At 35.7% G+C, this 22,053-nt stretch overlaps 1 protein-coding gene across 4 annotated transcripts in view; it reads left to right on the plus strand.

Moving 5' to 3' along the window:
- Nucleotides 1-22,053, plus strand: part of LOC129264214 (spectrin beta chain, non-erythrocytic 5-like) — a 125,180-nt gene that overhangs the window by 63,959 nt on the left and 39,168 nt on the right. For all 4 annotated transcript variants that reach the window (XR_010294223.1, XR_010294224.1, XM_064102689.1 and 1 more), the window contains 19 exons: nt 4-108; nt 1,236-1,330; nt 1,930-2,020; nt 2,610-2,765; nt 4,344-4,535; nt 5,094-5,177; nt 6,840-6,961; nt 7,467-7,581; nt 9,620-9,733; nt 10,359-10,541; nt 10,825-10,926; nt 11,765-12,031; nt 12,730-12,902; nt 14,043-14,280; nt 16,063-16,200; nt 18,640-18,765; nt 19,543-19,673; nt 20,201-20,387; nt 20,980-21,180. Coding sequence is in view for 2 of the 4 variants with exons in the window: in XM_064102689.1 (XP_063958759.1) it covers nt 4-108; nt 1,236-1,330; nt 1,930-2,020; nt 2,610-2,765; nt 4,344-4,535; nt 5,094-5,177; nt 6,840-6,961; nt 7,467-7,581; nt 9,620-9,733; nt 10,359-10,541; nt 10,825-10,926; nt 11,765-12,031; nt 12,730-12,902; nt 14,043-14,280; nt 16,063-16,200; nt 18,640-18,765; nt 19,543-19,673; nt 20,201-20,387; nt 20,980-21,180 (2,820 nt within the window). In the remaining 2 variants the exon portion in view is untranslated. The remainder of the gene's footprint in view (nt 1-3; nt 109-1,235; nt 1,331-1,929; nt 2,021-2,609; nt 2,766-4,343; nt 4,536-5,093; nt 5,178-6,839; nt 6,962-7,466; nt 7,582-9,619; nt 9,734-10,358; nt 10,542-10,824; nt 10,927-11,764; nt 12,032-12,729; nt 12,903-14,042; nt 14,281-16,062; nt 16,201-18,639; nt 18,766-19,542; nt 19,674-20,200; nt 20,388-20,979; nt 21,181-22,053) is intronic.

Genomic DNA, 22,053 nt, shown 5'->3' on the forward strand with positions numbered 1-22,053 from the left:
CAGGTGTATCTCCAAAGCAGTGATATGGGAGCTACTGTGGAAGAAGTTGAAGCGCAGATCAAGAAACACGAAGCATTTGAGAAAGTACTTGCAACTCAAGAAGAGAAGGTTTGTACAAACCCTTGCAGTGTTTTCTGTAAAATGGCATCAACGTAATAGGGGTGGCAAGTAGATGAAGATAAACCTGTACAATGTTCCATAGGGAGAGAATATTGTGCGGATTTTGTGGCACAGTGAATGAATCTAATGACCGGGCTTGGTTCGGTTTGGTTTGGGTTTATTCACGATTGAATAAATATATAAAATAGTGGAGGTGCCGTGGCCGAGTGGTCTAAGGCGCCTGGCTATACATTGAAAGTCCGGGGTTCGATCCTGGCCGCGGCACTTATGCCTGTGAGCAAGGCATTTAATCTACAAAGCTCTTTTATCCTGCTTTCAAATAAATGGAAATGCTATATGCATTATTGGTAACTAGGTGTGCACGTGTTTTAAAAAAATATATATATATATATAAACAAAATATACATTGCATGATGAAATGATTATATACAACAGTATTAAAAAATAACATGAATGTAATACAAAATATAGAAATCATATCACATGGATGAAACAATCGTTTCAGATTTGCTATGAATAGCCAATCTGTTCTTCCCCGGGGTCCCTAAAAGTAAGTAAATTAAATTGATATTGCAATATCTAATAATGATAACATGTTTAAAGTAATTAGAAATGCAGTTTCATTCCCTACGTAGATGTAGCTATTATTTTTCCTCTTCTTATGAAGAGACTGCAATCAACTAGCTTCTTATTAGGTCACTTTAAAGGAAAAGTAAATTAAATAAATAGTAAATTGCAGTGGTGTTTTTATTTGTAAAACTGGAATTCTCTTTCTTGTGATTTTACCAAATTTATAGATAGATTTATAGATTTGAAGAAAAAAATTGCAAATGAAAAATGCTGCTGGTTGGTTGAGCTGACTCCCGCCCCTTGACTCAAAAGTGTTGATGGCGATATGTTAAAGTAGCCCCTTATGACAAAACATGCTGCTCGTCTTTGGACAGCTTCTAGCATGATGTTCCTGTTGGTGTTACCGTTGTTTTTGTTGTTGTTTTTATTTTTCTAAACTGTAATTATTTTAGTAGTATTAGTAGTAGTATTGTAATTATTATTGTCATTATTTTCAAAATTTATTTTTAGGAGGAATACTATTTTTTTCTTTTGTTTTCTTATAGACAAGCACACTTCAGGTCTTTGGTAGTCAGTTGATGGAAGAAGGACATTTTGATTCACCTGGTATCCAAGAGAAACTCAAAGAAGTCACTAAAAGGTGAGAAGTGATTAACTAAATTAAATCCGTTCTTCTATTGCCCTTTCTACAGTTTTCTCCGATCCACTCAATTCATTCCTTCATGTGTATTGTTTGGTTTGTGATCACCCGGTAGATATTTTGTTATTCCCAGGCCCCGTCTTACGAAGAGTTACGATTGATCCGATCAATCGTAACTATGGAAATCCATCAGTGTCATAATTTTTTCTTCGAAAAATATGCACGACCTTTGTATGCAAGGGTAAGCGCAGTGAATTTTCAAGAAAACAATGAATGCATGAATATACGTCATAGCTAAAAAATATTTTGAACAAACATGCATAATAGATGTTGACGTTGCTGGCCGTCCATATTTGCGATTGATTGGATCAATAGTAACTCTTTGTATAAAGATGGGCCCCTGTTTTCTTGAGTTTTCTTGTTCCATTATCTTGGTGTTTTTGTAGCTGTTGTATTTCAGGAAGTAACTAGACACTGATTTTCACTGATTATTGTTATAAGCTACTGAAATTCCTAACATCTGATTGGCTAAGTGAAAAAATTAATCTTATCTTGACACACTCTCCAGAACTTTACTATCTTTGTCATTATTCTTGTAGACGAGCAAGGCTTCGGGATCTGAGTGCTGAAAGGAGGCATAAGTTATCAACTGCTAAGCTGTACGCTCAGTTCAATAGAGACATTGCAGAAGTTAGTGACCCCCATGTTTTGGGGTTTTTTTGTCTTGAAAATCTCAATAAAATTTCCTTAATTCCTTAAAAGAGTGTTTGTAGTTGGTCTACGTAGAAAAGTAAACTGTGTACCATATTTGTCTCCATGGATCAATTCCAGGTATTAATAAACACATTTTGCCCCACCCCTAAAAAAGGAATAACTTAACTCAATGTGATTAGAAATATATTAATTATATTTTGAACAGGAATAACTCCAATCAACTCAAAAATTATTATGATTTTGACCCTTCTTTGGGGGCTTTCATTAGTTTCTCATGACGACTTTCATTGTCCTGTCTGCATTTATAGATTTTTTCAAATATTTTTAAATTCAGTTTCAGTTTACCGGTATCTACATGTACTACCTTTTAAAGCAATGATATTGGTGAATATGTCAGCTATGTGCAATCCAGATATTCCTTTTTTGTTTTTTTAATTGTTGATATTTGTATTTTGATATGATTTGTGTATTATTTTGATGTTAGGCCTTTTTAGGCCAGCTGTCTATGGCTTTGTAATTTTTTTAGTAAATAAATAAACCAACCTGAACTTTGTCTTTGTCTTAGGCTCAGGCATGGATTGGTGAGAAATGGAAGACGTTCGGAGATGGTGGTTTTGAATCATGTAGTAATCTGAGGGAGAAAATGAAGAGACTTCAGAAACATCAAGCCTTTGAAGCTGAAATCAAAGCCAATGAAAAGCTCATCTCAGATGTTAAACAGGTAATTACAAGCCTCATGATGATACCAGTTTTTGAATATCAATGACAAAGACGCCATTTTGACAAAGAAGGGTTTTTCCACCCAATGTTGATATAGTTAATTATTATATATAAAATGTAGAATGCATATCAAACAGTTCAGTGTCTTCAACCCCTTTCCATTCCCACTCACACATTTTTTTCAATAAAACAAAGAAAAACATTTTAAAATTAGTTTTCTTGAGCATTCATGGGAAGTAGATTACAATTTAATGACACCAGATACTGTGATGAGTAAGCAAAACATTTTCACTTATTTGAGGCTCATTCAATTGTGCTATAATTGATTACTGATATTTCTTTGCCTGATTTGTCAAATATTGGAGAAGAAATGATGAGATAATCACCCTACCATAAGAGGCACAGAGAATAATAAACATCATGCTATTCCATGAAGTATGTACTTACTTTGCCATTCTTCGCCTTTTGACACTATCTTAACCTGTCTTATCTCATGTAAGAAGTATTACATTATGTAGTTCAACTAACCTATATCAACATCTTTTTTTGTTTCCCTTTTTCTGTATCCTGACACAGTAGATATATATTATTTTCAATTCTATAAACAAATACCTTTTTTTTTATAATTTCTGTTTCTGGTTTTACTCAACCACATATCAAGATACTTTGTCTGTACCCATAGAATTTTATTAAGGTAAAAAATATCTTAAGTTACTGTTAACCCATATATAACCTATTCACCTTTAAACAGTGATTGTATTATATTCATATGTCATTTTTTTTTGCTATGATTATTGATATTGTATGTATTTGTGCTTTACTTTGTGAAAGGTTTTCCAATTCATCATTGTCTGCAATTAAATTTTCTTATGGAACCATTCCAGTTCAATACATCTGATCTTCTATATGTGAGACTTTCTTGAAATGATTTGGCTCTGTTTTCTAATGTATATGAAAGGTACACATTTTACAAGCTTTGCTTTTCAGTGGACCCCTCCATTCTTCTCATGATATATGATTATATTGATTTGATTATATTGAATTATATTGATTATATTGATTTAAATTTGACATGCATATTAATTTATATTTGAATCACTTATTGAATATGTATATTATATATTCAATGTTGAATTTTGTTCATGCTTTTATTTAAATTGAAATAATTTATCTTGTAATTATTTGTATTATGTTGAAGAATGAAAAATAAATTGAATTGAATTGAAAGGTTATAATGCTTTAAAAATATGATAGCCTTAGGAGTTTATGAAACGTGGTACGTAAAATTTAAAAAGATAAAATGTGGGATGACTGTACAAAAACATTGATTATTTCATGGGATTGCCCAATTACATTTACATTATATCTATTGTCTAAAAAGTCAATTCCATTCATATTTGATGAGAACACATATTTATGTATAAAATTGCTAATGGTATCCTTCATGAAATGTGATGCTGGACAGTCTAAAGATGATTAAGAAACTAGGTAATAATTTCACTTTTTTTTCCTTTGATTTAGGTTCCCCAAAATTAGTGAGTGTGATGTCTTTTATTTATTATTTGTTTACTTTTATCAGGAGGGGGAATCCCTATTGAAGCAGCAGCATTCCGACTCGGTAAACATCAAGCAGAGAATGTCCGATATGATGAAATCCTGGAACGACGTTAGACAAGCATCCGCCAAGAGAGGGCAGCATTTAGAAGAAGTGCGAGACTTGTTGGAGTACAACCAAATGGCAGAGAAGACTGAGAAGTGGACAAGAGAGAAGGTAAATGAAATTCAAACTGTGGAGTGATTGATAATGTAGATAATTCATTCATTTAACCCTGAATTCATTCATTCAACCCTGTTGCAAGAAAATATTTGCAATCAATCGCAAATATTCTGTTGCAATTTTACAGTTAATCGATCTCTTTTAACTTCAGTAAATCAGATTACACTTCTTGTTTCATGGAGCAGATTAGCAATCAATCGCAAATTAGCAATTAATTGCACGGCATATGCTTGATTTCGGGAACGAAAATAGACTTGCAATTGATCGCAAGTTTCTTGCAACGCCCCATTAGTCATCTTCTGTAGAGGAGTCTCCCAGCTGTACACAATCGGTACATTTAAGAGTATGTACAAGCACCAATGTGGATGTCAAGCAGTTTCAGAATGCTTTTTGACTCAAAAGAACCTAACCAATGTTAAAATGAATGAAGTATTAATGAATATATCAATATTAAAAGATTATGAGAGTTGATGACACTATACTTGTTTTTATTTGTTTGATCAATCTTTTATCCGAGTTTGCCATGGTTTAATTTGCTTGTAACTCTAACAGGAAGTGATGGTATCTGCCCATGATGTTGGTAATGACTATGAGCACTGTATGGAACTACAGAAGAAACTCAATGACATCGGTTCAGTAAGTATTTCATAAAGTATTCATAAAGTAAACTCTAAATCAATTGGCACCTGAATACCTCAACAGTACCATCAAAGTATACACACCCTCTCGCAATCTTCGTTCAACCACTGACACATGCAGACTTTACATTCCCTTGTCAAAACTATCCTCTGCCGAAAAACGTTTTGCTGTAGCAGCTGCCAAGACTTGGAATGCCATCCCTCTTCCAATAAGAAATGCTTCCAGTATTCTTGGCTTCAAATCTTCCCTTAAGACACCTTTTTCCTCAATAATTAATTTAACTTTTTATCTTGAATATTGTGGTTATTATTGGAAATGTTAAATGATTATTCATACATTGTACGCGCTATGGTACTTTCTGTTTTTAGCGCCTCTAAATATCCATTATTATTATTATTATTAAAGTATTTGCGAACCGGGATGGTTAGATTCACCTCAAACTCATGGCCATTGTCAGTGTCCCCTCTCTCCACTTTGCATGATTCAGTGCATTCTCCCATCCTCAACCCAATCATCTTACACCCCACCGCTTACTTCCATGTCTTCTTTGGCTGGTCCCCCCCCCTTCCTGAACCACCCTCCTTGAATTCAAAATCCATAACAACTATTTGATACATGATAGTAAGTGGGATTTTATAAATATACCATGGGTTTGCCTGATGTTGATGGAGTACTTATAGGCTGCTAGTAACTTTCTAAAAGCCTACATGGATAATTTTCTGAATTCTTATGTCCGTGGCATGTAATTATTTTCAGATGGATAGAGGAAGAACCATGAATATGAAGGTTATGAAAGGAACAATCTCATTTAGATATCTGACCGATTGGTGACAAGACATTTTCTCCAGCGACAATCGCTCCAGACTTTATCTCGTCTGAGTTATAGGGTTAGGGTTGCAGTTGCAATAGGGTTGTATGTTAGGTTAGGTTTAGGATAGGGTATAGTGTTAAATCCGGGGCTGAAGTTGGTCATTCCATTAATGTATGGAATTTGCAGCGGAGCAATTGTCGCTGGAGAAAATGTCATGGAACCGACTGAATAGTGTCTCTGCAGTGAAAAATTTTCTGTGGTACCCTTGGATAACACTGCAGTCTATTATTGAAAACCACCTGGAACATTCGGGTCACTTATACATATCAAAGTCATTTGAAGCACACCTGATGATACTTTAACATTAATTTCTATGACTTCATCTTTAAATAACAATATGTGACATGCATTTATAGCGTGTAGGGTTATACAGCTCTCATTTTTCAAAGTTACTAAATAACACTTAAACTAGTATCCGTGACTTAACTTTAGTTGCTCTCCCTCAGACATCAAATGACTCGTATATTTGGCACAAATAAAGTTGATGGAAGAAAATAATCATACAATATTTGAATATCTAAATATTATTATCAAATGTATGTTGATGTATTTTTATATTTATTTTGTTCTTTGTTATTTATATTTTTTATTTTCATTATTTCATTTATGTGGTAGAGGGTTTGAGGAATGTGTTGTTCATGTTATTATACTCACATGTGAGTATAATAACAAATGAAAACAATATATTGTAATTTTGAGATATTATATTATTTCATTTCTTGCTAAAAAGTTTTGTTAAAATGCAAATTTTAACTTGCATATGTAATTTCAATGTATTTATTTTACAGGATCTATCAGTGGATGATGTGTATGTAAATCAGATGTGTGATTTGGGTGAAAGACTCGTGAAAGATAATAACCCTGATCAGACGAACAATATCAGAAAGAGGACTGAGGATATCAAAACAAGGTAAAGGAAAAATAACAAAATTAACAATATTTCTACTCTACATAGAGAATATTTTGTTCTGAAATTCAAAGACATGTTAATGCGTTCTGTATAAGTTTTGCACTAAAAAGAATAGGCTTTTTATTATTTTTCCTAGAGCGACCAACATGGATCTTCCTAAGGAATTCACTAAGAACTCTTCAAAATGAAGAAGTATTGCAAAATGTACCTATTCTCAGTTTGATATTTCCAGATTATGTTCGTAGTTTTGAAGTTTTAAACTACCTATTTATATTTGTCTTTTTTTCATTTGTTGTTCAATGTGCTTTCTATTTTATCAAAAGGCTCTTTATGAATGAAAAGTACTACTATAGATATTATTACTATTGTGGTAAATGAGTTTTGTCAATATTTATTATGTTATCCCATTCTTGAAAATGTAAAATCTATTGTTGATACATGTACAACAGAAAATGAATTTTTCATCAGGTTTAATCGATTCTCTTGATGATGTTTGTTTCTGTAGCTGGCAAGCTCTTCAGTCTGGTCTGACCAAGTATCGTAAAGAATTGACCGACGCTGCTGATATACATGCATTCAATAGAGATATTGATGATGTCATGGAGAGAATCAGTGAAAAGGTATCAAAATATATTAATTGAGAGCCTTAAGGCCACCGCACACTTTACGACTGTTCGCGATCCGAATTTGGAACAAATCACATTTTGCTCATTTTCTGAAAATGTCAATGGAACATATCATTTTATTTGAGGCTAAAATTAATTGAAAGAATACTTTTATTTGCCTTTATTTCGGAGTAAGGCATAATTAGTTTCAAATCGTAGCCAATCGTACGACTGCTATGACGTCATTACGACTAGATATTAAATTTGCTTTTATTCTAAGAAGGATGATAGCATAGTCACAGATTTGAATATAGGTATTCCTACGATGATTTAGAACATTACACAGTAAGATATTCCAAGTCTCAATATTAGCATCAAATTCTACTACATTTTATTCTGAAATCAGGTCGCAGACCAATTGTAAGGTGTGCGATGGCCTTTAGATTTTTCATCCATGACCCAGAATCTTCTTTAGGAGAAATCAACTGCATATGAAATAGGAGGATAGTGCAGCGCTAAGGGGGGGGGGGGTATTTTGTGTCTTGGACTAGGTTGTTGATGCTTTCTTATAGACTGAAATAGTGATACATTTATGAAGCATTTGCCACAAAATATTTTAATGGCACCTTAGTGAGTACAATCTGAAAACCTACCAAATCATATTGTATATAACTTTATAATTGTAAACTAGCATTTATTTTATACAACTTGCTTAAATTTTGTGAGATATGGTCTATTGAACACAGAGATATGAGCCTTCTTTCAGTACTCATCAGAAAACCTCTCAATACAAGGTTCATTATTACATGTATGTTGAATAAAGTATGTAGTCTACTTACATGTAAGTCTTCTTTCACTCTTATGTTTTTTCCTTTTTTTAGAATTTGGGCCCACAAGTCACACTTACTTTAATTTAAAAATATGAAGGTTTAAGAAAGCTGGAATGATATCTTTTAATCAAACATGAAAATTATACTTATCAATATCTACAAGGAAATCAATTAAAACATTATTTTTAATCCATGATCTCATCTTGAACAGTTCTGTTTCTTTTTTCTTGTTGTTTTAGGTTGTTTTACATTATTTGCATTTATTCTTTTCACAAGCAAACCTAAATAATGTTTAGAAAAGAAGAAGTCTAACATAAAATCCAGAAATGCTTCATCCATGCACTCTTTGTTTTGTTATCATCATAATTATTGGTGACTTTTTCCAAGACTGGGGAAATTTACATGTTGAAAGATTTCTTTTCCTGTACCAAATTATGGCCTTCAACTTGATGCCCATCAAGGCACAGTCATGTCTCTGCGCATGCAACAGCCATGTGGAGGACAGCACGACAGTTCTTGTCCTGACAACACATGTTAGTTTATACAAACTTGGATGGAGAGGTTTCCTGATATGTAATGCAAAAATGCTCATGTCTTTGTCATTATTGAACCACATAAAATTTCATCCAGTTACAGAAAATGACTTGAGTTTATGGCTGTAAAGATGAAAACAGTATGATATTGTAATTTTAATATTTCTAATGTGCCATTGACATTTTTTTATGTGGGACACTGTATACTTTATGTAAATTTTACCCTGAGAGCATCCAAATGTGATTGATAGAAACACTACAAAATTATCCATAAATAAATCTGGGGGGTGTTTCACAAAGATTTAATTATGATTAGAGTCGCACGTAAATGCCTAGTTGGGTGCGGTATAAAAGGCATTGCCGCATTGATCAGATCATGCCAAGAGGACGTGCACTACTGCGTATTGATCAATAAGATCGTGCATTGCGTACCTTGTACGCGTCGGCATTTAAGTACGACTCTAAGTCATTCTTAACTTTGTGAAACACCCCCTGGTGTTTTGATGATTTACTCATGTGTATTATAACTTTCCTAAGAGAATCCTTTTCTTTTTTTAACTCCCTTAAATTCATCTCCACGTTATCACGTTCTTAATTTGATGAGTTTTACCTGAACTTTGAAAGGATTGGAAGGGAGGCATGTAGATAGGGATGTAATTGAATAGTTATGTACCCGTTTGTGTATTTCAGAGGAATGCTATGGATATAGATGAGGTAGGTAAAGATGTGAGCTCAGTAGAATCACTTCAAAGAAGACATGGCGAGATCGTCAGGGATTCTACAGTGATACAAACCAGACTCAAGGTAGGATTATTTCTATTTAATTCATGATTAGGGCTAACAATATCAGAAGAGGCTAATATTTAATTGATTCAAGACCTGTTTAGAATAAATGTATAAGAGGATAATTACGTCTTTTGGAGGGCCGATAGTTGTTGGGCGAAAAGATCTTGGATACTAATAGAGAAAAGGAGAAAGAGAGCGATATAGGGGCAATAACTTTGTATCTCTCTCTCTCACTCTCTCTTTCTCATCTTTTGTATTTTCCTCCAAGATCCTCAATAAAAGGAAGAAGATGGATGCAAAATTTAATTGGCTGCTTAAAATCTTCTATGCATGGAGAATTGATCGCTATAAAGTAAAACTACTTGTCGCTTATTTTTAATTCTTTCTCGGGACTTTAAGATAGCAATAAGGCAGTGTAATGTGATGACATTATGACCTAAGTTATCTACATTTCTTCTCTCAGTGGCTTATGTAAAATGTGAAGCAGGTGGATCAGGTATGAATTTGCCTGCATACAATTTCCCCTCATTTGATACAAGAGAAACGCTCCAGCAAATTGTAATGGTCAGGGATGAGTAATAGGCTTCAAATAATGAGTTGATTTTCGGTGATGACATTACTTTAATAACTTTGATTTAATTAGGAGTTGAAGAATGCTGCTGCAGTTCTGGGCAGGAAGCAACCCTCCCAGAAGGCAGCAGTCCTAGCAACGGAACAGGAAGCAGAGAGGCAGTGGGATGCCCTATGTGAACTTAGCCAGCAGCGGCAGGAGAAGCTAGCCAGCTCCCTCAATCTACAACAATTCTACAAGGACTATAGAGAAATGGTAAGCAAACGACATTGTTTCCAAACAGAAATAATTTGTTGTAATGATTTTGACTTCAAGTGTCATTTATCAATGATATAAGCTCACTCCTTGAATGGTTTGAGCCCTTTAAAAAATAGTTCTGCAGTTCTAACCTCACTGTAATATATATTAAAATGTGCATACATAATTGATTTAGTAATGGGGAATGAATTTAGTGATCTGAAAAAAATCTTGGATTTTATTCCTATTTACAAAGTGTAATAGGTTAATTAATCATCCGTGTTATTGTCTTCTGTGACAGATGAGTTGGACTGGTCAGGTGATCAATCACATGACTTCTGGTGAGCTTGCCAAAGCATCAAGTGAAGTGGAGAATTTATGTGAGCTTCATAAGGAGAGAAAGGTAATTCAATTAATGTAGGATAAATCAGATACCTGTACTTATATCATTGTCCATCTATTCAATGCTATGTTTTGTCTTCAAATTCATTGGATCATTTTGTATTGGATCCTGATGGTTGAAAAAAAATTCTAAAGACCCAGACCGGACCCAAAAGTGAAATTTACAAATTATTTACCAATCAAAAACTTACAAACTACTTAACACAGCAATGCAAGCTTTATGTGTTTAACTGCTTACCAGCTGAGTATTTGGTTTAAGAATTGCTCCAATTATTGGGCTTCAAAAATATTATTTCTTTTGCATTTCACCAGCCTCAAACCCATGACATCATGTTGTGTTAGAAACGTTGTGATTCCATAGATTTGTACACAGACATACAGTAAGTTCGTATTCTTATTCATCCATGCTGAAATAGGTTTTGGCAATGTCAAGTTTCTGAGCAAAACCTGGTCTTCCTTGTAAGACCAGGGGCCCATAACACAAAGCTTAGCAATGATCGTAGAACATTTTTCTATGATTGATTGCATTGACTATAATGTACAATCAATCGTAAAAATCAAGCGTACGATTAATCGCTAACCTTAGTGTTACGGGACCCAGGTAGGTGTTTTATAAAGCTGTTATAAGTTATGTAAGTTATGAGCGTCTTTACTTGTGACTGGTGATCATTTTTTAGGCACTGAATCAATATCAATGAAAATTTGGTGTGTATCATTTACCACAAAAAAGATCACCAGTCTTTCATAAAGTCGCTTGTAACTCAAAACAGCTTTATGAAATTCCTACCTGGTCATTAAGCCTTTCTACGCTTAATTCTTTTGTACTTTTATTCTCTCAGGCTGAAATAGATGGTCGCAATGCCAAGTTCGAGTCTCTGCATGAGACCGGGTCTTCCTTGGTAGATGAAGGTCACTACGCTGCTGCTGATATCAAACAATGCTTGGAGGAGCTGACCGCAAGCAAGGCTCAGGTAGAGACAGGCTGGGAGCAACGCAAGACACTCCTGGCTCAGTGTTTGGATCTTCAAGTGTTCAAGGAGTACATGGAACAAGCAGATAGCTGGCTGGCAACCAAGGAAGCCTTTATTACACAGGAGGATGCAGGGGTGAGTGATTGTCAATAGGAGGAGGGCAAGTCAATCAACCTTTGTGCATCTTCCACCCACATTTTTCTCAAGTTAATTACACAGCAACAGAAAAGTCAAATATAACACTGGGAGCGACAATGTATGTCAGAATCAAGTAACGCTATCGTGAAAATTGAGGAATCTAAACATGCTGTTGCTAATATTAAAAGCATGAGATGTATCAATCAAACTTACGATAGAATGAGAGTTTTTCTGGATGTATTTATTTATTTATTTAGTTATTTATTTATTTATCTATTTTTTTAAAATTTATTTATTTATATATTTATTCATTTATTTATTTATTTATCTATTTTTTTTAATTTATTAATTTATATATTTATTCATTTATTTATTCATTCATTTATTTCTTTATTTATTTATTTATTTTTTCTGTATCATGACTGTGTAATGGAATAAATCATGAAACATGATAGAAGAATTTTAAAATAAATTAAAAATAAAATAAAGTACATTGAGTAGAGTAAAGCTCAAATATATCATCAGTGGCCTGGAAGGGGAGAGGAACAGAGTCATAGAACAGTCATATTCATGTTGACTTTATAATGCAGCCAAGATCGGTGTAATATGTGTTTTTATTGTGATAGTATGCAATGAATAACTTCTTATGTCATCAACATGTCTGATTTGATTCACAATGTATGGATGTGTTTTAGGATTCCCTCACCATGGTGGAATCTATGGCCAGAAAACATGAAGGGTTTGAGAAGACGTTAGAGAGCCAGGTAGAGAAGATAGATGAGCTACAGGTCTTTGCGTCTCAGCTTGTATCAGGAGGACATTATGATTCTGGATGGGTACAGTCTAAATGTCAGGCCATTGCAGACAGGTTAGTGGAGGGAAAATAATCAAATAGTCTACAAACAATAAGATGATGGGGTGAACAGCATGTATGTGCAAAAAAAAAATATTCAAAAGCGCCGGCTCCCCAATATGTCACACGTTATTGTGGGGGCGACGTGGTCTAGTGGTTAAGACTCGTCTTTCAATCTGAAGGACGTGGGTACGATTCCAAGCCATGGCGTGTTTTCCTTCAGCAAGAAATTTACCCAAATTGTGCTGCACTCAACCCAGGTGAGGTAAATGGGTACCAGCAGGAAGTAATTTTTCAAAAACCTTAGCTTAGCCGGGGTAATATAAGAGCGCATTGAGCACCTGGCAAGATGGATACGTGTGCTATAAAAATCCTAAATTATTATTTATATTATTTTATTAATGAAGTTGCTTAAATAGATGGGTCTTTTGTTCAGATTTGATGATCTTAATGTTAACAATTATAAAGTTGGAACGGAAGAGAATTCCAAAGACGAGTAGCAACTGAAGAAAAAGCTCCATCCCCGTAAACTTTCAGACAATACACATGATTGAGGGCCTTAGTAAGTATTACACTCATGAGGTACCTTGGGAACAGTTGTAACATGCCAGCAGGCATGATTCCATGACATTTGCTCTGGCGACAATTACTCCTCCGTAAATCCATTCACTATTTGAATTGATTGTGCACAGGCAACCAATTATATCACTAGGATGTACTTCACCATTTTATAAGAAATCACTTTGATCAAGATATTTTTATAGAAAAAAAGGTATGTGGAAAAAAAGAACATACATAACTGTATTCAAAAGCTGTGGTCATTTTGACTATCGTGGATTTAGCACATTGCTTTGGGATTAATATGAGATTTAAGATTTAGTCTGTAAAAAATAGTCCCCATTGGTATGCTATATATGGGCATTTTCACGGTAACTGACGTTACACGGCACAATTTTACACACTTTTCATTGTGTGTATGATTATCTCTAAAACAACAAATGATGGGAGTTTGCTTTTCATATATAGACTATAAGAAGTCAAAATGCAGAAATAAATTTTTAATTCTTTCATTCGTATGCTTGATTTGGCCATTAGGTTTATGGGTTCTTGGCATTTTCAAGTATAAAATAAGTTTTTCTTGTGTGACACAAATAGGAGAGACAAACTCTACAATGAGACAGAAGCGAGGAGGAAACGTTTGACTGAATCCCTTGAGATGCATCAGTTTCTACAGGACATCTATGAGGTTGGGTCGTGGATCAGCGAAAAGACTCAGATTGCTTGTGATGAGTCGTTCCGTGATGAGAGCAATCTAACCCACAAACTGCAGAAACATCAAGCCTTTGAAGCAGAGCTACTCTCCAACAGAGGAAGGGTTGATTCCATTCAACAGGTTTGTATAAAGGCCACCGCACACCTCAAGACCCGACTGGTCTATGACTGATCTGCGACTGGGTGAACGGAAATGTGACGTCACAGCTCTTGTCAGCTTGAGAGTCGCAGACCGGCCAGAGACAAATCGCAAGGAAACTCGTAAGGACTCGACATGTTGAATCCTTACAACTGGATCGCAAGCTCAATCCAACTTCCAGCCAATCAGACAGCAGGGTCGCACTTAGATACCAACACGTTCATGATAATTATGCAACGGCATAGGCAGTAGAAAGCGTCATTTTCTCAGTTGCTATGGCAAAAAGCAAAATGCACGTGCGTGAATCGCTGACAGCAGGGTGGTCGGATCACAAGGTGTTTGGTATCGGGGCTTATGACTACCTTGCGATTCATCTCCCCACAATCAGTTACAGACCAGTCGTAGACCAAGCGGGTTGTAAGGTGTGCAGTGGCCTTTAGAAGTATTGGTAAATTGCTGATTGGTCTACTCTGCCTCATCTTCTTTCCGTTAGGTCTCATCCCACATGGTCAATTCAAGTTCATCTACATGTACAACCTGTTTGTCTACTTACTGATTATTTGGTCTAAATGCCATTTAGCCAATTTTCCTTTTGTTTAATTTCCAGTTAGGCTTTACCAATTTAGTCTAATATCTACTTGATCTGACACCACTAAGTCGATATGGTTGGATGATAATCAACCAAAGTTTAATTTGAAAAAGTAAAAACTAATAAGTAGACAAAGTGGTAATAAGACTAACTGAATATTAGACGTAATGAGAATTAGACTAAGTGGGTAGTAGACCAGTGTAGTGTAGGCCAAATAGTCCAAACCAATAGTAGACTGAGTGGCCCGTATTCTGAACTCGGGTTTAAATTAAACCCTGGTTTAAAGTTGTGGTTTAAATATGGAGAGCCAATTGGAGCACAAATCCCTAACAGTACACATCCAATCTATTAACTCATTTGACACTCAAATTGTCTGTGAATGATATCTGAAGTATTTTTCTTCACTATGAAAGCAAAAGGAAACAAAATAGTAAGCATAAGAAATATACAATTTAAACAGAATTTTTGAATTTTGGCTCCCCATAATTTTAGTACAGATTTAGACCATGGTCTAAGTTAAACCTGACTTCAGAATACGGGCCAATGAGTTTAACTCATGTGGTATAAGACTATCTAAGAAATAGACCAATTACTTGAATACCAAGTGAATGATCAATAAATAAATGTTGATTGTCTTTCAGACTTCATAGTTAGATTATGACCAAAGATTCTTGGGATGTCAGCACCATTTAAAAGGCAGTTTTATGTGTTCTGTACTGTTTCATCTATCTGTAGAGCTACTATACTCGGCACTTGATTATTCAACATTTACAGACATCTTTGCCAGACATTGTATGGAAAATATTCAGGAACACCCCCCCCCCCCCTCCTCTTTGTTTTACAACTTTGCAAAATATATCTATAGCTGTTTTCTCCAATCTACTGCTTAAAAATGAGTGATCTAAACTATTGGAAGATGAAAATATCTGAATTCTGTTTACATTGTATGTTTCTTATGTTTGCATGATTTGAGTGTCAAATGAGCTCATGAATTGAACCCGTACTGTTAATGATTAGTGTCCCAATAGGTTATCCGTAAGTAAGTCATAACCTTACACCCAATTAAAACTGAAGTGCTAAATATTGACCATTAGCTCAATCATTAGAATTCTCGTGATGTAACCATGATTACTCTGTAATTATACTAATGTAATAAGATGTATTGTTTATCACAGCGTGGTGAAGCTATGATTGAAAAGGAGCACCATGCAGCTGCTGATATCAGAGAGAAACTGACCGAACTTGAACAGAGATGGCAGCATCTAATGGATAGGTGTGCTTGGAAGCAAGATCATCTACAACAAGCTTACAAGGTAGGAACAGGATTGTACAGGTTGAATATTACCTTTCCCAGAAGAAGTTCAATTTTTCCCATGGGATTATGTATCGCCTAAAGCTCACAGTGCTGAGGGAATACCTGTTCTTGAGGTGAGGAGAGTTCTAATATTATTTATGAAACAGATAGACCAGGCAATATCTGTTTTATTTCTGTAATCCACGTAGATTCACCGTTAGAGTGTGCGTTGGGATTATGATAAAATTGCAATACGGCGGCAGCTCGGATCCGTCTATGACCTAATAAAAAACACAGCTAGTGCATGCTTCATGTATTTTATACATACACGCTAAAGCGTACTTTACGCAAACTACCTGATAAGCAGCTTACAAGCAGCGCGTGATGTCGCCTCAGTGCATATCATGCTGCTATTTAGAATATAGCAGAGTTATATTCACTCAGGTGACTTCAAAACCTAGAATATGACCAATGTGCTCCCTGGATCTAACATCACTGATTTGAATCTATGTAACCTGTGTAGTATAATATAGATATTGTCAACTTATTATCATACACATGATCAACACAGTATGGTTTGCTTGGAAAATCAGCATTTATAGAAATAAATGTGTGTCATAAGCAGAGCTTCCAAGTCTCCCGGATCCTGCGGGAGAATACTGGATTGCGATCCAATCTCCCGTTCTCCCGACCCCATGCCAAAATCTCCCGGATAATCAAGATTTTTAGCTGTTAAATTGTAAAATTCATACAAACGACTGTTTAACGAGTCTAGCATGTTCAACTCCCTAGCACCCACGTGGAACCTCCTTATCACATTTTCATTTTACCCAGTAAATTCTACCAGTTTTTGTATAATCGTACATTGATTTCCTATGTAAATGAAGATAATTTTACTGAACGACTGGTGAAGTAGTCTAACAAGCCATTTTATTTCCGGGTTCTGAAATGTGTGTGATGAAAACTCTTCAGCGGTACTCCATGCACATGGCCCCCGATGCGCCCCGGCGCGGCTCCAGCCGGCCGCGCTGCGCCTGCAAGCTCCGAGAAGGAAAGTTCACGAGCACTGCGAGGCATTTTTCGTAAGCTTGCTTGCGCCTTATTCGAGCTGAAACTGTGGATCAACGATGGGATTAAAAAGTGGATTACTTTTACACCTCGACTTTCAGTTTCAGGAATAATTCTATTGACAATCCTGAAGAATTAGAAGCAAAGTGGAGTTTTTTTCGCCTACTTTCACTTGGGTTGATCGGATTCGAACATTTTCTCTTTCGTGAGTGAGCTAGCCTGGCGCTGGCTGGCTGAGCTGTGCGAAGCACGCCCGTACGTCCCGATTCATCCACACTACAGTACAATCGCATCGCCAGTGACCATGGAGATCATGGAGATGGAGTCATCCAAGACCAAGACGACAAAATACTTGTCGAAGTATAAAGATACTTTTCAAGCAGAATGGGACTGTGTGACAATTTTCACAGGAATCCCTCAGAGACCTTAAACAGTCCACAGATAAAGCTAATTTACCATGTTTACCACTACTGCAGCCCCTTCCCCTCTGGCCAAAGGTATTTTCATGTTGAATGCATTATTTTATGAATTATTTAAAAAATCGCCTGAAGTGTATATTTAGACAATGACAATTCATGAATTCTCTCTAATGTGCATTTAATCTATCAGAATTTTTTTTGATGGCTTAGACAGCTGTTGGTTACTATCAAATGCTGTTTCTTAATGTGTTTTGCTACCCAAAACTCCCATCCGTGGGACAACGTTCCGCCGCTCCCTCACAAAATCATACCTCCGCGAAATCTACTGGATTCTATCATCCCAATGTTGGCAGCTCTGCATAAGCATTGTAACCCAGATATTGTATACAGAAGGGATATTGTCAATATTGAAGAGTGTTAAAATACTCTGTGCAAATTTTGTGGAAGGGGATTGAGTGACTTTAATAAATGTCAACTTTGATTGCTGTCAGCTGTTTAGAAGATAGATTTGAAGAAGAGAAAAAAATACACTCTAGAATGGCATTGAGCAAGAAAATATGATTAGTCTTTTGTTAAATTCCATTCTTGAAGGATATCTTAATGTGAAATTAAATTCACAGAAGTAGGTACAAGTATCTCGTGGTAGGTGATGGTTATGATGACGATCATAATGATGATTTTGATGAAGTCCATGAACACCTTTCGAACAGCGCCATTTATCTGTTATGAACATTCAAAGGCACTGGCTCCCAAAACACATCGCATAGTATTCATGTAGTTGCTGGAAAAGATAGGTCTTTAGTTCAGTGTTGAAGGTCTCAAGGTTGTTACAAGTGCAAAGATATTGCCGACTTCATATCTTGATTTTCTTGTCCGTTGCTCTTTAATAATCCAAGGCCTAATGTTCTTCAGCATACTATAGATATTATTACTTTACTGTGAGAATCATTTCTATTATTTCATCTTTCAAGGCCCATGTTCTTCAGCGTACTATTGATGAAATGAGTGATTGGTTGAATGAGGTTGAGAATCATCTTCAGACCAGTGATGTAGGCAAAGACATGGCTAGTGTCAAACATCTTATCAAGAAACATCAGGTAGGTTTCTTCTTTACTAGCCCAGTACCATTACATCTTTGGTTGCCTTGAACAGTGAAACCTCAATGTTCAGCTACAAATATACGGTAGACTCTGCTCAAGTCAACCTTCCATATGCCAAAGATTTTTTTCGGACTGAAATATGCAAATATGGGTTATTTCCATCTACTCAGTAAATTTTTTTGCCAAAGTTAGAACAGATTTATGTGGTCCCAAATGATTTCTCTAAGGCAAGGTCACCTGTATGTATAGATTTTAAGAGTGGTTATTTGTGCATAGACTGGAATGAGGATAGAGATTTCTATAAACCTGATGCACATGACATCAAACTGGTTTAAGCGTAGGTGAGGACATGGCCGTTCTTCAGGAAGCGATTTTCTCATGGAAATACAAGGGTGTACATGTTTGGTGCACTACTGTGTGCAGAATGAATATGCTACGGTTTCAAATTTTGCTCAAACACATGTGACTCCACTGAGAGCATTCCCATAGCAACAAGACCAGTTTACATGCCGTGGTTCTATCGAAACCAGTTCAGGAGATGGTGATGAGAATGCTAGCAAAGTGATCTTCTAAACCGGTCTCCTAAACTGGTTGAGGGAAATCAGTTCAAGAAAGTATACTGAGAACGGGGTCTTTGTTGGATATCGGCACTTCGAGCAATATATAATCTGATTCTGCACAGGAAAATTAATGCAGACAAAAAATATGCAGTTTAACGTATCGCTAAAGTGCCCTTTATTGATGTATAATTAATTTCCCTTCATGTATTTCTAGGCTGTGAATCTTGATGTTGAATCATACGAGGAGAAAGTGATTGAAATCAAACAAACAGCTGAGACATTCAAAGGAGAGGAAAACTTCCTAGCTGATGACATGATTGAGAAAACAGATACGGTCTACCAAAGGTAAGGGTTCAGTTTTTTTTTAGTTTTTTTATTTATATTTTTCCCCTGAATATCTTATCCAAAATGACTGCAATAAAAGTACACAAGAGAGAGATTTCAAAGAGATATAAATCAGTTTCTTCTACTTTTTATTAAGTTTTCCCCCATTGTTTTGTACGTACACATTTTTCTTATATAATGAACAGATTCCATTAAGTATTATAATTAGGTATATCTTTTTCAAATTTTTGTTAAAATAAACAGTTCTTGTTCATATAATATTGATAATGATAATGTTTTTATTTCATACATCACATCAGCATAACGCCCTCAACATTTAAAAGATTAATCATTACCCTTTCATGTGATTCTGGCTTTCTCCACTCCCTGGGGAGCATTCCAACAAGGGTTTCCTTTATACATAGGGTTTTCAACCCTTCCGGGTACCCATTTCACTCCATCAGGAGATTTTGATATATACAGTTAATGAGGAAATACAAAATTGTCACTCTCTCATTTCTCATTTTTCTTCCTGCTTTCATGACAAGGTATGATGCTGTCAATGAGTTGGCTGCGAAGAGACAGAAGCAGCTCGATGATGCCTTCACTCTTTACAAGTTCTTGCGGGATGTTGATGATGAGTTGTCATGGATACAAGAGAAGATGACGTTAGCATCATCTACCGACTATGGCAGCTCATTGACTGCTGTACAAAACCTTTTCAAGAGACATCAGGTTAGGAGTCACTTAGATCATGATGATAATATATGTGATCTGTGAAGTGCTAATACTCATATGGAAATTATTAACTTTCTTGATCTTCAAATTGATCTTCAGATGAAAATATCTCTTATTATGGAATTAATACTTTTCAATCCTGTCTTTGAATACTGATTTTGATTGTTTTATCATTTACCACTTTAAACTGAAGAATTGATGTTAATGTATTCTTTAAAAACGTAATTGTTGCATTTTATGTTCTATTTTGTTAGACTTATTTCTGTTTATAAAATTGCAAAAATAACATACTTGGTAACAATTTGGGATGTTGGTGCATTTTGACATACATGTATTCAGCAATCATTGTTATCTCGCCTGCATTGCAGAGTGAGACTATAGACACTGCTCTAGATCAAAGGTCATTTAGGGTTAATGAAGTTTGACCATGTTTTCAATATCAACATTGAAATCTAAACCGAGGTCAAGCTTTTGTAATGTTTTCGTAACTAAGGAAGTATATGGACGTAGTTAATGAAACTTGAATGCAAGCAAGACTGCCAGAGGCATTCCATTTGTTTAATATTATGTTGTTTTTTTCCTCTGGTAGATTTTGGAGAGTGAGATAACAGCTCATGAGCAGTTGATTAGTGCTGTGTCGAACACAGCTCATCAGCTGGTGGATACCAATCACTATGGCAGCAATGAAATCAAAGACCAGGAAACAGTTCTGAATTCAAGATGGAGTCAACTCAAAGAGGCTGCTACGGGCAGAAAGAGGAAACTCTCTTCTGCATTGGATATTCAGAAGGTAAGAATAGCCTCTATGAATGTAGATAGGTAGATAAATTGATTTTATATAAAAACAATGGCCCGAATTCACAAAGGTGGTTTTGAAAACCCACGGTTGAGTCCATGGTTTATGCAGATTTCCTGTATTAATTACACTTAATTTAGCGCGTATCGGGCGTGTGAATAAAAAATGTCCAATGCTGATGCGCACTTTTGTCACAGTGACGCCTGTTACCATGGTTAGATACGCCATTTTATTAACGAGTCCACTGTTTGAAGAGTAGATTAATTATTCAAAACAGTGGACTCATAAATAAAATAGCATGGATAACCACGGCAACAGGCGTTGATTTGGCGCACTGGCAACAGCGGGCATCAGCTTTGGACATTTTTCAACATACGTGGTAAAATGAGCGTAATTTATACAGGAAATCTGCATAAACCATGGACTCAACCGTGGGTTTTCAAAACCACCTTTGTGAATTCGGGCCATGTCTGGTAGTTACAAATGAAATGAACATAAATTACAAACCAAAGGAATCTCAGGACATTAAACATGCAGCATTGGACATCAATAGGTCACTTTCATAGTGCACTTGTATAGAAAAAAAAAAAAGAGCTCTTCATTTCCTTGTATACAAATAATGCATGCAGCCGAGTGCGTTAGTGGAAATGCAGAGCACGCGATGTTTCTTTAGATAGGTGCCGCACTATGCACGAGCCGCTGGCGGTGAGTGCCCAGTGTGCACCATCTGAAGAAACCAAGCTTTCTCTGCATTTACTTTTACACACGACAGAGCAAGTGCATTATTTGTTTTACAAAATAGCAACACAGAAACAAATTCTTAAAAAGTTACAGTACAGTTTTGTTGGACTTCTCCCGGGACTTCTC

The sequence above is a fragment of the Lytechinus pictus genome, chromosome 7, assembly GCF_037042905.1.
Source record: "Lytechinus pictus isolate F3 Inbred chromosome 7, Lp3.0, whole genome shotgun sequence".
In the NCBI taxonomy this organism is placed as follows: domain Eukaryota; kingdom Metazoa; phylum Echinodermata; class Echinoidea; order Temnopleuroida; family Toxopneustidae; genus Lytechinus; species Lytechinus pictus.